Genomic DNA, 13,919 nt, shown 5'->3' on the forward strand with positions numbered 1-13,919 from the left:
GGTTTTTTTTTCCCTCATGGTTTGTCATTTTAGCAGAGCTCCTGTTCATTTGGTCCTTCCTGTTCAAAGACCCAATATGACCTAAAAATAAGTTCTTAGTGCTGCAATTTACCTTTCATTTTTAGTAAAATAGTTGCTTATCTGTATAGGTGTCAAATTTAGTTTTTATTGTTCAGACAATATTGTAACAACATAGTTGTCAGTAATAGTAACTGATATATTGATTAATGGCTAATTGATTAATAAGTTTATGAATTATGAAAGTTATGATCATTATTTATAGTCAGTATTCTTGCCAATGTTGTTCTCATCTCAAAGTTCTACCATCGAAGTAATTATTTTGCTGTCAAGTGATTTACAAACACTTCGCGAATCTGTTCTTCAGAATAATTAAAAAGAACCAGCTTAAAAGAACAATTCGTTCATCACTAGTTGTATTGTTGAAGGCTGATAAACAAGCGCTCTGAGTAGAGGACGTGCTTTCTGGGAAGTGGGCGGAATTTGTGGTGTGAATACGCAGGTGTTGAGAAACTTCCAAACAGTATGTACTTCGACTGCTACAACTCGTGTGCTCTATATAATGTCCCGCGATTTTGGACAAATTTATTAGAGGAATCGAAATAAAATAATTCACGCGACTATATCTGCTGATCAGGTATGTACGTGTTTTATTTGACGTCAGCGAACAGTTTGTCACGGACAGCGTTGGCGTCTAATTTGTCGAATAAGTCAAATGAGAGCTGAGTGGGAGTTTTATTTTGTCCATGTGTTGTCTTTATTATGTTGTATTTAAGCTTTTAATTTTTTTTTATAAGATTTTAGTTTTGAGAGGTGTTTACCTGTAGCAATATGTTGCGAAGGTAGAGCGAAATGTGAGACACTGAATGGTATGTAGCCCCGCGGCAGTGACACGTTGTTATTTCGGGCGAAATATTTACAAAATACTACTTAAAAACTTTGGTAACACTTTATTTTAAAGTGTCCATGTTACATGTACTTACTATTATAATAACAATAAATTATGCATAATTACATACAAGGAACCCTAAGCCTAACCCTAACCATATAGTACATGCATTTAATTAATATTACTCGGTACTTAAATGTATAATTACACTGTAACAAGGATAGCTTAAAGTGTAACCAAAACTTTTTATTATCATCATTATTATTATAAGAAATGTTACTAAAGTGTCCTATTTAATGTATTATGATAACAACAGTTTTTGGCGCTTACTTTTTTATAAGCGTGTGATTTTACAGTAGTCTTTAATGCTTTAATTTATGCGTTTTAATTAAACGTCCATCAATCATCGACTGAACTTTTCTGAAAGGAGAATGACGATTTAACTTTGTAACTCAGCGCTGTCAGTAGATTATATGTTCTAGTCACTGAAGAAATTATGTATAATATAGTGTCAGTGTTATGCTAATGTAAGACATTAGGTGTATTAGAACCTTCTCTGCCTCTTTTGTGCATTTGATATTGACGGCCGTAATTACCTGTGATTTCCCATGTCTCATTTTGGTTTCCACTGCATATTGACGTGTTTTCCGCTGATGTGTAAAGTGCACTGAATTTCATACTGTAAGTTGAGAGAAAAAAACTAAAGAGAGAGAGAAAAAAAAATCCCCTTAGCATAATTGTGGGTTCCTGTATTCAGTAGCCAAAGGTTGCTCGTTTTTCTTAAATGCAGTTCTATTTAACAGGGTGATCATCATTCAAGGTTACCTGTGTTCATATTTTATTAATTTATTACAGATTGCTGACTGGGGATATGGAATGGCTGCAGCTCTTTTGTATTAGGCACAAGAATGATGCCTTCTTCGCAGTGCTTGCAATATAGGTAAAATATACATCTTATAATGACAGAAATGGTCATTAAGGTACTCTATGAACAATATTGGGACACAATTATTGTATTCATATGTTTCAGTCAGACCCATTGCCCCAGTGTATTAAAATCAAGCAACCATTCTACATTTACAAACATTTTTGGAAAATAGGGATGTAACGATTCACTCAACTCACGATTTGATTCAGGTTTTTTTTTTTTTTTTACAAAATGAAATTTAAGACAAATTATAAATTAAATGTGTCCTTTTATTATTGCTTGGACAAAATCCTGCACGTTTCTTTGTGAAATTGAAATTTAACACAATAATAATATACTTATTTAGCGCTTGCATATTATTGCTCTTTTGTTGGTTTTGATTGCTTCTATTGTACTCATTTGTAAGTTGCTTTGGATAAAAGCATCTGCTAAATGACAAAATTTAAATATAATGTAAATGTAAATAAAAAAAAACTAAATTGAAATTTTAAAACAAGCCCCAAATCAAATAAATAACACAAATAAAAGAAATCTCTTCATGTAAGCAAAATAAGGCTTTGTCTATGCTCTTTCCATTTAAAATAAGAGGCAACTGGCAACACTGTATTTAATCATGATCCAAACAAAGATGCTGCATACATACAACATGAGCAGTTTTAAATCTAAAATAAATTGTATAATTTCGAAATTTGAAGCAACAACAGAATGCTTTGGCTTTTTTGAGTTTTGTGAAACTATACATAAAAATATCTGCATGAAACAAACATCAGATTTGAACGATTCACTCTCTGCCAGCAGGTGGCGCTTAAAGCATTTCCTTGGTTTCCGCTGTAAACAAAGCAGCGCTGGCTGCACTTATGAACTTTAATATGCATTATACAGAGGCAAGATGAAAATAAAAAATACCATCTAAACTTTTCTAAAGACAGTAAGTTCCTATCAGACATACATTCACATACATATAAACTCTTACCCCTAATTGAATCGTGATTTGTTTAGCATCTCAACTGATTTGAATCGTCACATATTTGAATTGATTTTCAACCAGCTCGCGGTTAATCATTACATCCCTAGTGGAAAATAAAAATTGGTCATTCTGAAGAGAACAGTGAATTTAAGTTACGATAAATCAGTTTGTGAAATTTCATCCCTACTAGATATTTGATGGTCAGCTGTAAGTGGTATTATTTTAAATTTAGAATAGCATTTAGAAACAGCAGCCATCAAGCAGGAGACTGTAAAGCCACTGAGCGAGGTCACCGAGTGCTGAGGCACATGGTGCGCGAAAGTCACCAACACTATGCTGATTTCATAGTTGAAGAGTTCAGTGGTTGTATGAGTTTGGTGTGAAAGTATTTGACTGGCCAAACGCCTTTGGGATGAGTTTGCGAGCCAGGCCTTCTCGTCCCACATCAGTGCCTGACCTCACAAATACTCTGTGAATGGGATGAATTGGCAAAAACTGATGGAAACATTCCAAAATCTTGTGGAAAGCCTTCCCAGAAGAATATAGTTATGTAGATAGTCCCCCCAATAGCAGATTAATTAATGTCTATGTATTTAGAAGTCCCAGTTGGTGTAATGGTATGGTGTCCCTATACTTCTGTCCATATAGTTTAATAAAGTTTAATAGTTTTTAAAGCCAGTTTGCGGAAAGCCGAATTTCGTTTGCTTGGCAAAACCAATTTTTACTTACATTTGGTGACTTCCCAGTGTTAGTTTTGGACCCTGTAATTTTTTAAACATATGATAATTGTTTCCTATTCTTGTATTGTGGCATTTTACCCCTTAGATAAAGAAAATGTTTTTTAAAGGTAATTTTGAGAAGAAAAAAAAAACTTGCACATTCTGGATAGCAGGTCGGTGCATGCGACACAATATTGTAGAAATAATAAAATCCCACGCACTTCTGGAGCTTGCAGGTTTCTTAATACAAAAAAGTTTTTTTTAACTGCAATTTTAACACATTTATAGATATTGATAATATTGTTTTATTCTGTTTTTTTTTTCTCTCTCTATAATTTGTTTTATGTTTGAAATCATATTTAGTGTGACAACTGAATTTAAAATGTTTCTAATCTAACAGTAATCAGAAAAACAAGATACACTGTCAACTTACAGATACTTCAGTGCAATGAAAATATAAAAATACAAGATATGTTTCAAAGGTATTAAACCATATGTAAATGTTCCAGGAATATAAATAGAGCAACAACACAGTACTTTCCCAAAACTCACGCTGGCACTGGGCTCTCATTATTTATTGCCCTGTTTACAGCTTTAATCTGGCACCAGTAGTTTAAAGAAGTTTTTTTTTCTTCTTCTTTTTTTTTTTTTTTTGGCTGAAACTGCTGTTTCATTATATATATGGAAATCTGCTAGCTACAGTATTAAATTATTTCTTTATTTTTTGGTCATTGTGTTAATTTTAAAATGTACATTTTTCCACATACTGTAAGAGTGCTCAAGAACTCTTGTGTTTTATATTTTTTCCTCATTTTCTAGGTATATTTCTCCATTTGGCCACAACAGTTTGCAATCCCTCAACTTTCCAGAAGAGAACGACGAGACTATGGAGAAAATCTTTACTGAGGACTCCATCTGTGGCTCAAACTCCACCGATTCCCAACTCTCTCACACCGACTGTTGCATGTCTGGAATTGAGTCATCTTTGAGTGAACAGGCTGACTTCAAGGATATCTGCAGAGACAGAAAGACCAACTACAGATCCACACAGACCAGCTACAGCCCTTACCAGCCCCCGCTAGGTCTACCTTCCGGCTACAATCCCCAGACGCCCTTTCCCAGTCAGACGGAAGTATTCCTGAGCACCCCACACAACAGGGACCTGCTCCACTCGAGTTCCATAGGCAGCAGTTCGGTGGAATATCCCAGTGGCAACCTCCCCTCTTGCTTAGTGTCTGAAAATTACTGCAGTTATCCTGGGGATTCCAGCTACTCTTGCTCTCCAGACAGGCACAGTCTGGGAGAGGGAAGTCTGGAACAGCCGCGTTCACTGCGCTCTATTCCAACTGCGTTCACGCCTCACAGCTACTGCATGCCTCCGCACCCCTGCGTGTCCCGTGGGCCGCCCTGCTGTAGTCAATACCCTGTGGATGTGTATCAAATGGATCAGGGCTCTCATTACAGGCCACATTACCACATGCCCTGTTGGCCTTCTCGTAAGTCTCAGTTCTTTGTTCAAATTCCATGTCTATTATAAATGACTCATAAGTGAGTCAGCTTCTTTCTTTTACATGGAACTTGTTGATTTGTAAGTTACATTATGAATAATTCCAACTTCCGTAAGCCTATTGTCATTAAAATTGCCTCATACTGTATGTGCTGAGTTCTTTATCAGGGGTCTTTATCAACCCTACGGGAAATTTATCCAGCTTGTGCCAACAAGATTAAATTGCATTTTTTGCCAGTATACTGTCAGATTAAAGCAACCAGTTTCCATTTTAAAAGCGGCACCCATCTTAGAAGATGAAACATCTAAATATGTGGATTAGATAATGCTCAAAACTGCACTTTGGAGCAAATTCACTAAGCATTGTATTAGTTTATGCGTGGTGCTGAAACCCACATTTTATTCACTGACCACCCACAATTTAGTTAAGACCAATGTTAAATGTATGGAAATGTTTTTAATTAAAATGCATTTCTGTGTAAAGTTAGGGCTGGGCGATATGGCCAAAAAAATAATCACAATATTTTTTTTCATATCAGTCGATATCGATAATTATCACAATAAATGTCAAATCTTTATTTCTTTCAAGTTTAAAGCCAGATTTTTGCTCCAAAGTGAAAGTTATAGAAACCAGACCATTAATTTTCCTTAACAAAATAAGTATCTAAATAGAAAAATTAATTTTCTTAGTTTCTGTATGTTTTAAAGAGTGATATCGTTTCAAATCAAGAAACAGGTTTGGGTTGCCTGATAATATTAATAATAATAATATCACTTGTTGTCTCTTAGAAATGCACATTTGGTAGTAGCTTGAGTTGGTTAAATTTATTCTGACCAAGTTTTTAAGTTTTGAATAGTAAAGTGCAGTAAAAACATAAGTAGCTGCGTTTTCAATGTCTTTCCTTGCAATGCTCTCTCAATTGTATAATAAAAAAAAAATGACATTTGATATAAATTCCTGCTCTGACTGTCCACTGACAGTCCATCTTACATGTACTTTGGGTGGCCTTTTTGGTTTTGGCAAGCTAATTGGTTGCCCCTACTCAGTAGTGGCGCTAGGGCGGGGCTTGACGGGCTGTAGCCCAGGGTTGCCAGGTTTTCACAACAAAACCCACCCAATTGCTACCCAAAACTAGCCCAATCACATTTTGAAGGGGATCCTTGAAATTGATTGATATTATGGGGAGGGGTCAAGCAATACAAGCAAGAAACGTGCAAACTGTTATGCCGGTGAACGTCAGTCAATTCACTATAGAGAAAGTGAAAGTAAAAAAACTGATGGAGCTTTCTAACGCTGAGACAATGAGAGATGAGAAACTACTTAAACATGCTAATAAAAGTATATAAATGTCTTAAATTATTCCCTTAATATTTCTCTGTTGGCCCATATAGTGAAAACCATAAAAAGAAATGTATTTCACATTAAACAGGTTGTTTCTGAAAATCGGTGCGCGTAATAAAGCTGCTTTTAATTTTCATAGATGACTGCAGTGTTAATAATTTAAATTAGAGGCCTATAATTAATTGTATAAATTAATAGACCTGTTTAAAAAAAAAATAATCTTTTAAAAAACATTTTCAATGAGGAGTAAGCTAATAGCCTAAACTTTGATTTTCCTGCAGTGCGGGGCAATAATTTCATTTAATTTAATAATAAAAGTAAATAATAATAATAATAATAATAATAATAATAATAGGCCTAATAATAAGAAGACAGTAACAGGCCTACATTAATTGGAAATGCTAAATCCTCTTAACATTCCCAATTTTTTATGCTTTTGACAATATCTCTGGCTATCGTAGACACATGATACAATGCAACTCAGCATGGGGAGGTTATCGCAGGGGCCCCACCACAGTGCGTGCCCGTCCACTATAACACTGTGTGGAAATAGTTGTATGAATTGTCGGCACTTTATTTATTGTAAAAATAGTTAGAATTTACCATGTTTTCCTGCCAGGCATTGAGAGTGACTGACACTTGATGGTCATTAAAAAAATATATATATATATATATATATATATAAAAATTGATGAAAAAAGAAAAAAATCCATACTTTCTCTCTTTTTTATGTGCGTTCATAAATTGTATTAATTTGTAAGTGTCATATTTGGCAGTTGGCATTATAAGTTATATTGCTAATAACAGTGGCATATGAGAAGTTTAATACCACAGAATTTTTTTTTAAATTGACCTTTTTCAAAGCTGATGTATATAAAAAACACAAGGTGGCTGCATTTGCCTGGTATTTAGATAGCTGAAGTTTATAGATGTGCATTACTTTAACTCAATTTAATTAGTTTGTTTAGCACCCCCTCAGAACTGTTAAGCCCCTCCTTAGCACCCCCAACAACAAAAAATCCTGGAGCCGCCACTGCCCCCACTAAATGACCAATGGCATTTTTTCTAACTTGATTAACAAATTGATAAAGAAATGCCTTTGATAAAACAACAAAGAAAAGCAGTTTGCAAAATCCAGTTTACAATGTGCATATAAATAATTACTTTTAACCTGCTAATTTTTGGTGTTATTTAACTACATTTTAAAACATGGATTAAATAGTTTTCATGTCAATTTATGTTCCCACATAAACTTCTTTATGAATGTATTGTTATATTAACTTCCTTTTAAAACATTAATTAAATAAGCACTTTTAAATATGCCTATTTATTTGTCCATTTAAAAAGTAGTTACAGTTATAAAACTGATAACTTATTTCTTCATTTTATGTGTAAATGTCACTCCTAATCCTCCTTAGATTTTTGTTTGGAACAGTTAATGGTAAGCTGTTGCCACACACAAAAGGCAGATGGTAAATGTAATTTTACTAAAAAGAAATGTTAGTGCACATTTATAGTGAACATGGTAACAGTAATTAACCAGATGATGGAAAAGCACATTATAAATGGTCATGTATCCACAATAAAAATTTGTAAAGTGTAACTCAAATTATCAGGTTGGAACCAATTATATATAATCAAATCAGTTTATTGAGATGTTACTGTATTGTAAAAATTACATGACAAAACAGTGTATGCAGCAGGGCTCAACATTAAAGCTTGTCTGGGACAAGTGGATTTTTTGAAAGGACAAGTAAAAGAGGCTTTTATGCCCAAGTAACCTGAATAAAAGGGCAATAACAAGAATAGCTTGGGAAGCACCGACAATTTGAAATTTATTGACAATAACAAGGTTGTGCCAGTTGAAGCTCGCACAGCCTGGCAGTGTTTGGGAGAGACAAAGGACAAGCACGTCAATGCTTAATGTTGAGCCCTGTGCAGATTCACATCTCACTCACTTCATCATTTCATCTCCAACAGGCCCTGAAAACAGCAGACAATCAGCCTCAGAGTTCACATATAGGTAATGTGTGATTGTGATGGGTTTTTCTGTACAATTAATATGGGACAGCCAGTCTTGTATTGTATTGTAAATGATTTCATAGGTTTCTGATTTTCACTAATACAAAAAAAACGTAGCTGTCTGAGGTCTTTATATAGTGCTTTCATATCTTCCAGTGGCCACACCTCTTCTCACCCGCGAGCTAAACTAACCCCAAGCACAGCCCCCCTATCCCTGGAGCAGAGTAAGTGCAAATAGTTAAGTAACACTGAAAGAATGTCAAATTTGAATAAGATCTATGTGCCAGTAACATCAGACTATAATAAGCAAATGGCAGTTCTTGTTAACTTTCTGTTATCACCTAAACTTCAAATAAAAAAAAAACCGGCTATATATACAGTAGATTAATTTTAGTTCATGGCACTTATAAAAAAAAAATATATATATATATTTTTTTTTCAAAAACAGTTCACTCTAAATATATATTATTTATATTTATATATATATATATATATATATATATATATATATATATATATATATATATATATATACATATATATATATATATATATATATATATATTATATATATATATATATATATATATATATATATATTGAATATCTTGATCTACATTACTGCAAGGAAATTCATCTAAAAACAGTTCACTCTAAATACTTTACCTGTACTATAATATAATATAATATCTTGAGTTATATTTCTGGGAGGAATTTTATGTTCCTTTTCACTCTTCATTATTGCAGGGAAAGTCTTCGTTACATATGAAGCAGACAGTGAAAAACATGTCAAAGAGATCATCAACTTTGTCGCCTTACTGAGACACAACGGCTTCTACACTCATGTAAGACAAGCATCAGACATTGCCTTGCAGCCATGCTTGTCTCCTGATATGGGGTCTACCTGAAATCATGTTCAGTCTCTTTGTTCTTTTTGCGCAGATTGACATGTTTGAACAACAGTTCAAGAGCATAAGCAAGATTGACTTCATGGAGAGATACATCAGCGAAGTAAGTAGAAACCAGGCCTGCTAGTATTTCAGAGAGCATGTTTTCCTAGTTTGACTTACACAACAGAAGATCTAGTCCACATTGCAGATTATTCTGGGCAAGGACCACCTAAAGATTGTATCTAGGGCAGTTTAAACAGTTTTGGTTTTACATGCATTTAGGAGCAGGTTTTTTGGAAAGAGATGATATGACAACAATAGACCAGAGTGAAAAATAAATATGTTATTAATGGTACAACAGTCTCTGCAAACACAAAAAACACTAGAAAAATAGAGGAAAAATGTATTTAGAAGGAGTGAATGTGTGATTTTGTATTTTAAAATGTAATTTATTCCTGTGATGGCAAAGCTGAAATCTTTCAGCCAATACTTCAGTCTTCAGTTTCATATATTCAAAAATCATTCTAATATACTGATTTGGTGCTCAGTTTTAATAATGGTTCTTATTACTATCATTGTTGAAAACAATGTGGCTAAATATTTTTGTAAAAACGATGCATTTATAGAATTCTTTTCTGAAGAGAAGGTTCAGCTGCAGAAATAGAAATCTTTTGTAACATTATAAATATCTTTACTGTCACTTTTGATTAATTTAATGCATCCTTGCTGAATAAAAATGTTAATTTCTTTCTTTCTTTCTTTCTTTCTTTCTTTCTTTTTTAAAATCATATTAACCGCAGACTTTTGAATAGTAGTTTATCACGGTTTCCACAAAATATTAAGCAGCAAAACTGTTTTCAACATTGATAAAAATAAGAAATGTTTATTGAGCAATAAATTAGCAAATTATAATGAATACAGTAGCATATTCAAAAATATTCAGCATATTCAGGAGATAAAAAAAACATTAAAATATTAACAAAACATTAAAAAAATCTATTATTCCATTCTGCTGACTGGTGTAGCATTCATTTAGGCAACCAGTGCATTAAAACTAGTGAATTTTTTATTATTATTATTATTATTATTAGTGAGCTTTAAATGTAATATGTGTGAATGACTGTGGTGTTTTTTTTTTTTTTTTTTTTTTTTTGTTTGTTTTTTTTGCTGCTTCTTGGTGTAAATAAACTTTTCATCTGCAATCATTTATTTATTTTTGTTTTCCTGAATAGACTTTCACTACTGTGTCATTGATAAAGGTTACACATGTATCTTTGGCTTCTAAAAAAATTAAATGTTAATCCTAATATCATCAAGGACATGCAAACTCTGTCACCTCTTAAATAGAACAAGGCGCAGCTGGGAAAACTTGTTCAATGGTTGCATTTATACAGCAGTGTTTACTATTGAATTGCAAACAGTGGAAGAACTAACATCACTATTTATCGTCAACACATACAACCTTTTCTGAGGTGCTGTCCATTGTTGAGGATGTCTTCAGCTCTCACAAATCTCACATTTTTTGGTTCATTGACATTATATGTCTGATAAAATGTCACCATTTAACCTTAAAAACTTTTTTAAATGGCAAGGATTGATCCCTGACATACAGTTGAACATACTATCACATATTCCCTTTCAAATTCATGACCATGAAAGTGGTTGCTTTTGGGTGAATTTATTTGTGCTGAGAAACTGAATAGGTTCAACGTGGCAATGTCACAAAGGCAGTGTGTTTCCTATTTGTTCTCAACGATATTTGCTTCTAAATGCATACAGCCAGTTTGAGCTTGGACATCATTTATTTATGTGACTGATATTTGATGAAAGTATGATGGCAGGAAACAATCCAACAAAACTTTTAATTTTATGCTTTTGGAACGGGAAAGAAAAGAACATTTAATAAAAATAAAATAATTTAAAAACATGTAACCCTGAAACATATAATTTTAATTAAGAGTTGAAATGGGGGAGGACATATTTCTGAAAACTTTGTACTGCACTGAGAATGATAAACCTTGCATGTATAATTTCAGTAGATTTAGTTTTTTCCTGAGTATCTGGATGTTCCCTCATGTCCATTCAGTTGTCTAATTTTGTGTGTTTGTGTTCTGTTATGCACAGAAAGACTATCTGATCATCATAGTCATTAGTCCAAAGTACCACGAGATTGTGACTAATGCCTCGTTTTTCATGGAAAATGATGAAACACTCAACACTGTCTACATACACAAGCAGGTACAACTTAAGTGGAACAGAATGTAGGTTTTTCTTTATTTTTCTTTGTCAGTTGACTCATAAGAGTGCTTTGTCTTTTAGTTACAAAATGAGTTCATTCAGAACGGTGCCAGGAATTACAGATTCATCCCCATCTTGTTTCCCGGTGCTAAGAAGGTAAAACTGCAACTTATAAACCCAATTGCTTAACAGACAGGATGTTTGTGTTTGCACAAGTACTCGCTCAAGGAGCCAAGATACTAATTCGCGATTAACTATTACGATAACAGCAAAAGACATTTGTGATTGTTTGTACAGTACTATAGGAACACCCAAAGGATTGCTTCATTGGATTCCACTTAAATCCAGTTCAGATGTAATGACGCCTCGTTGTTAGTTTACAACATTTCTGTGTCTGCTTCTTTCTGTCAGTGCCACGTACCTTCATGGCTTCAAAGCACACAAATCTTCACCTGGCCCAGAGACCGTGATGACATTCTTCGTCGACTCATGCGTGTTGAGAAGTACAACCCTCCACCCATAGGAGAGCTGCCCACCATTGTCTCCATCCCAATTTAGTTGGCTAGGTTTGTTTCTGTATGTAGACCAATGATATGCCAGTTGTAAACAGGCCTGGTATCCATTTTAAATTGGTTTACCCCTCTGAGCAACTAGATTAGTGTTTAGTATGCTATCCCTAAAGCTACAGTTGTTAGATGTAATCTTTATAGAAACCTCATGTCATAATTAATTAATATTTCACAACTCATCAATGATGAATACATCAGAATGTGTCCCGACATGTAGAAGAACTGCACATGTGTATTACATATGTATTTAGTTCATGAGTTACATTATTTGGATAGCAGTGATTTTTGGAAGTTAGCTCAGTTTTTTCTTTACTTTGTATTAAGTTGTATCAAATTACAATAATTTTGGGGGCAGAAAAGGTCCACTGTTAGTTGTGTAGTGATGTGCTTCCACAGAAGTTACACTAAAAACAAGCAGCTTTCTGTTGGTCATTGACACAAATCCATGCGACCAACTTGAACTCATTGTGAAATCTGCATGGGGAAATCTTCTGCTCCATGCCAAGTTCTTGATCTTGTGGATTTCTATTGAAATCAATTTTTTCAGCAAACATTCGACGAACAATGATAAATGTCACCACACCTTTGGACTTAATGAAACTTTCTGTAACATACCCGATAGCTATTAAAAAAATTTTTTTTAATATAGAATAGCTATAGTCGAGTAGAAATCTTCAAAGACATAAACCTTTTCATCATGCTTCTTTGCTGTTGTGTGAACCTGAAAGAAGCCAGTACTACAATATCTTCACACACTGTACTGTTTATTATAAAAAACCGCTTGTGCATTGTGCCTTAGAATTTCTCTTTGAATCAGAATTGTTCCCGAAGAAAAAAAAACTTTTATGCTGTGAGCTTCACATGGAGATTTCATGGTCATTCATGTTCTTAGATGATCATAGTTTGTTTTTAAAAAATATAAACCCATTTAATAAATGAAATAATCTGGATGGTTTGTTATATAACTTGTATAAGAACAGACATCAAGGCTTTGAGGGACAAAAGCACAACTCATCTCAATTCAACCTTTTTTATAGAGTATATTTAAAAATAATAGGAGTTCAACCAATTGCTTTACAGTACAAATTCAGTCAAAATAACTACATGTGAAAAATTATAATATCATGGAAAAGGTCTTTATTTTTGTAATTTAATTCAAAAAAGAAAACTTTCTTATATTTAAGATTCATTGCACACAAACTGAAATATTTCAAGAGTTTTTTGTTTAAATTCTGATGGTTGCGAATTACAGTGTAGGAAAATAAAAAATTCAGTATCTCAAAAAATGTGAATATTCCATTTTGAGCTTGATTAATTTTGAGTATAAATACTGGGTACCTCTTGGGCTAGTTTAGAATATGAAACCACAATTATGGGAAAGACTACTGACTTGACAGTTGTCCAGAAGATCATCTACACACTCCACAAGGAGGGTAAGTCACAGAAGGTCATTGCTGAAAGGGCTAACTGTTCACAGAGTGCTGTATTGAAATATATTCATAGAAAGTTGGAAGGAAAAAGTGTGGTAGGAAAAGGTTCACAAGCAACAGGGATGACCACAGCCTTGGGAAGATTGTCAGGAAAAGCCAATTCAAGAACTTGGGAGAGCTTCACAATGAGTGGACTGAAGCCAGAGTCAGCACATCAAGAGTCACCATGCTCAGACGTCTTCAGGAAATTGGCTACAGCTGTCACATTCCTAGAACCAAGCCACTCCTGAACCAGAAAAAAACGTAAGAAGCGTCTCACCTGGGGTAAGGAGAAAAAGAACTGGACTGTTGCTCAGTGGTCCACAGTCCTCTTTTCAGATGAAAGAAAAAGACTTCTGAG

The 13,919-nt window shown here is 33.9% G+C and overlaps 1 protein-coding gene across 3 annotated transcripts; it reads left to right on the forward strand.

Annotated features, from left to right (window-relative positions):
- The first annotated feature begins 499 nt into the window (after positions 1-499).
- traf3ip2l (TRAF3 interacting protein 2-like) lies at positions 500-13,039 on the forward strand. Of its 3 annotated transcripts, none has more exons than XM_042726103.1 (10): positions 500-655; positions 1,763-1,847; positions 4,341-5,017; positions 8,351-8,393; positions 8,549-8,616; positions 9,140-9,237; positions 9,335-9,403; positions 11,407-11,520; positions 11,602-11,676; positions 11,932-13,039. In XM_042726103.1, the coding sequence occupies exons 2-10, from the start codon at positions 1,816-1,818 to the stop codon at positions 12,076-12,078; spliced, it is 1,323 nt and encodes a 440-aa protein (XP_042582037.1). In that variant the 5' UTR covers positions 500-655; positions 1,763-1,815; the 3' UTR covers positions 12,079-13,039. The 3 variants fall into 3 exon arrangements, with proteins under 3 accessions (XP_042582037.1, XP_042582040.1, XP_042582038.1); XM_042726104.1 differs by having other exon boundaries at positions 520-541; XM_042726106.1 differs by lacking the exon at positions 1,763-1,847 and having other exon boundaries at positions 514-655.
- The last annotated feature ends 880 nt before the right edge of the window (positions 13,040-13,919 follow it).

The sequence above is a fragment of the Cyprinus carpio genome, chromosome B6 (genome assembly GCF_018340385.1).
Source record: "Cyprinus carpio isolate SPL01 chromosome B6, ASM1834038v1, whole genome shotgun sequence".
Classification (NCBI taxonomy): Eukaryota; Metazoa; Chordata; class Actinopteri; order Cypriniformes; family Cyprinidae; genus Cyprinus; species Cyprinus carpio.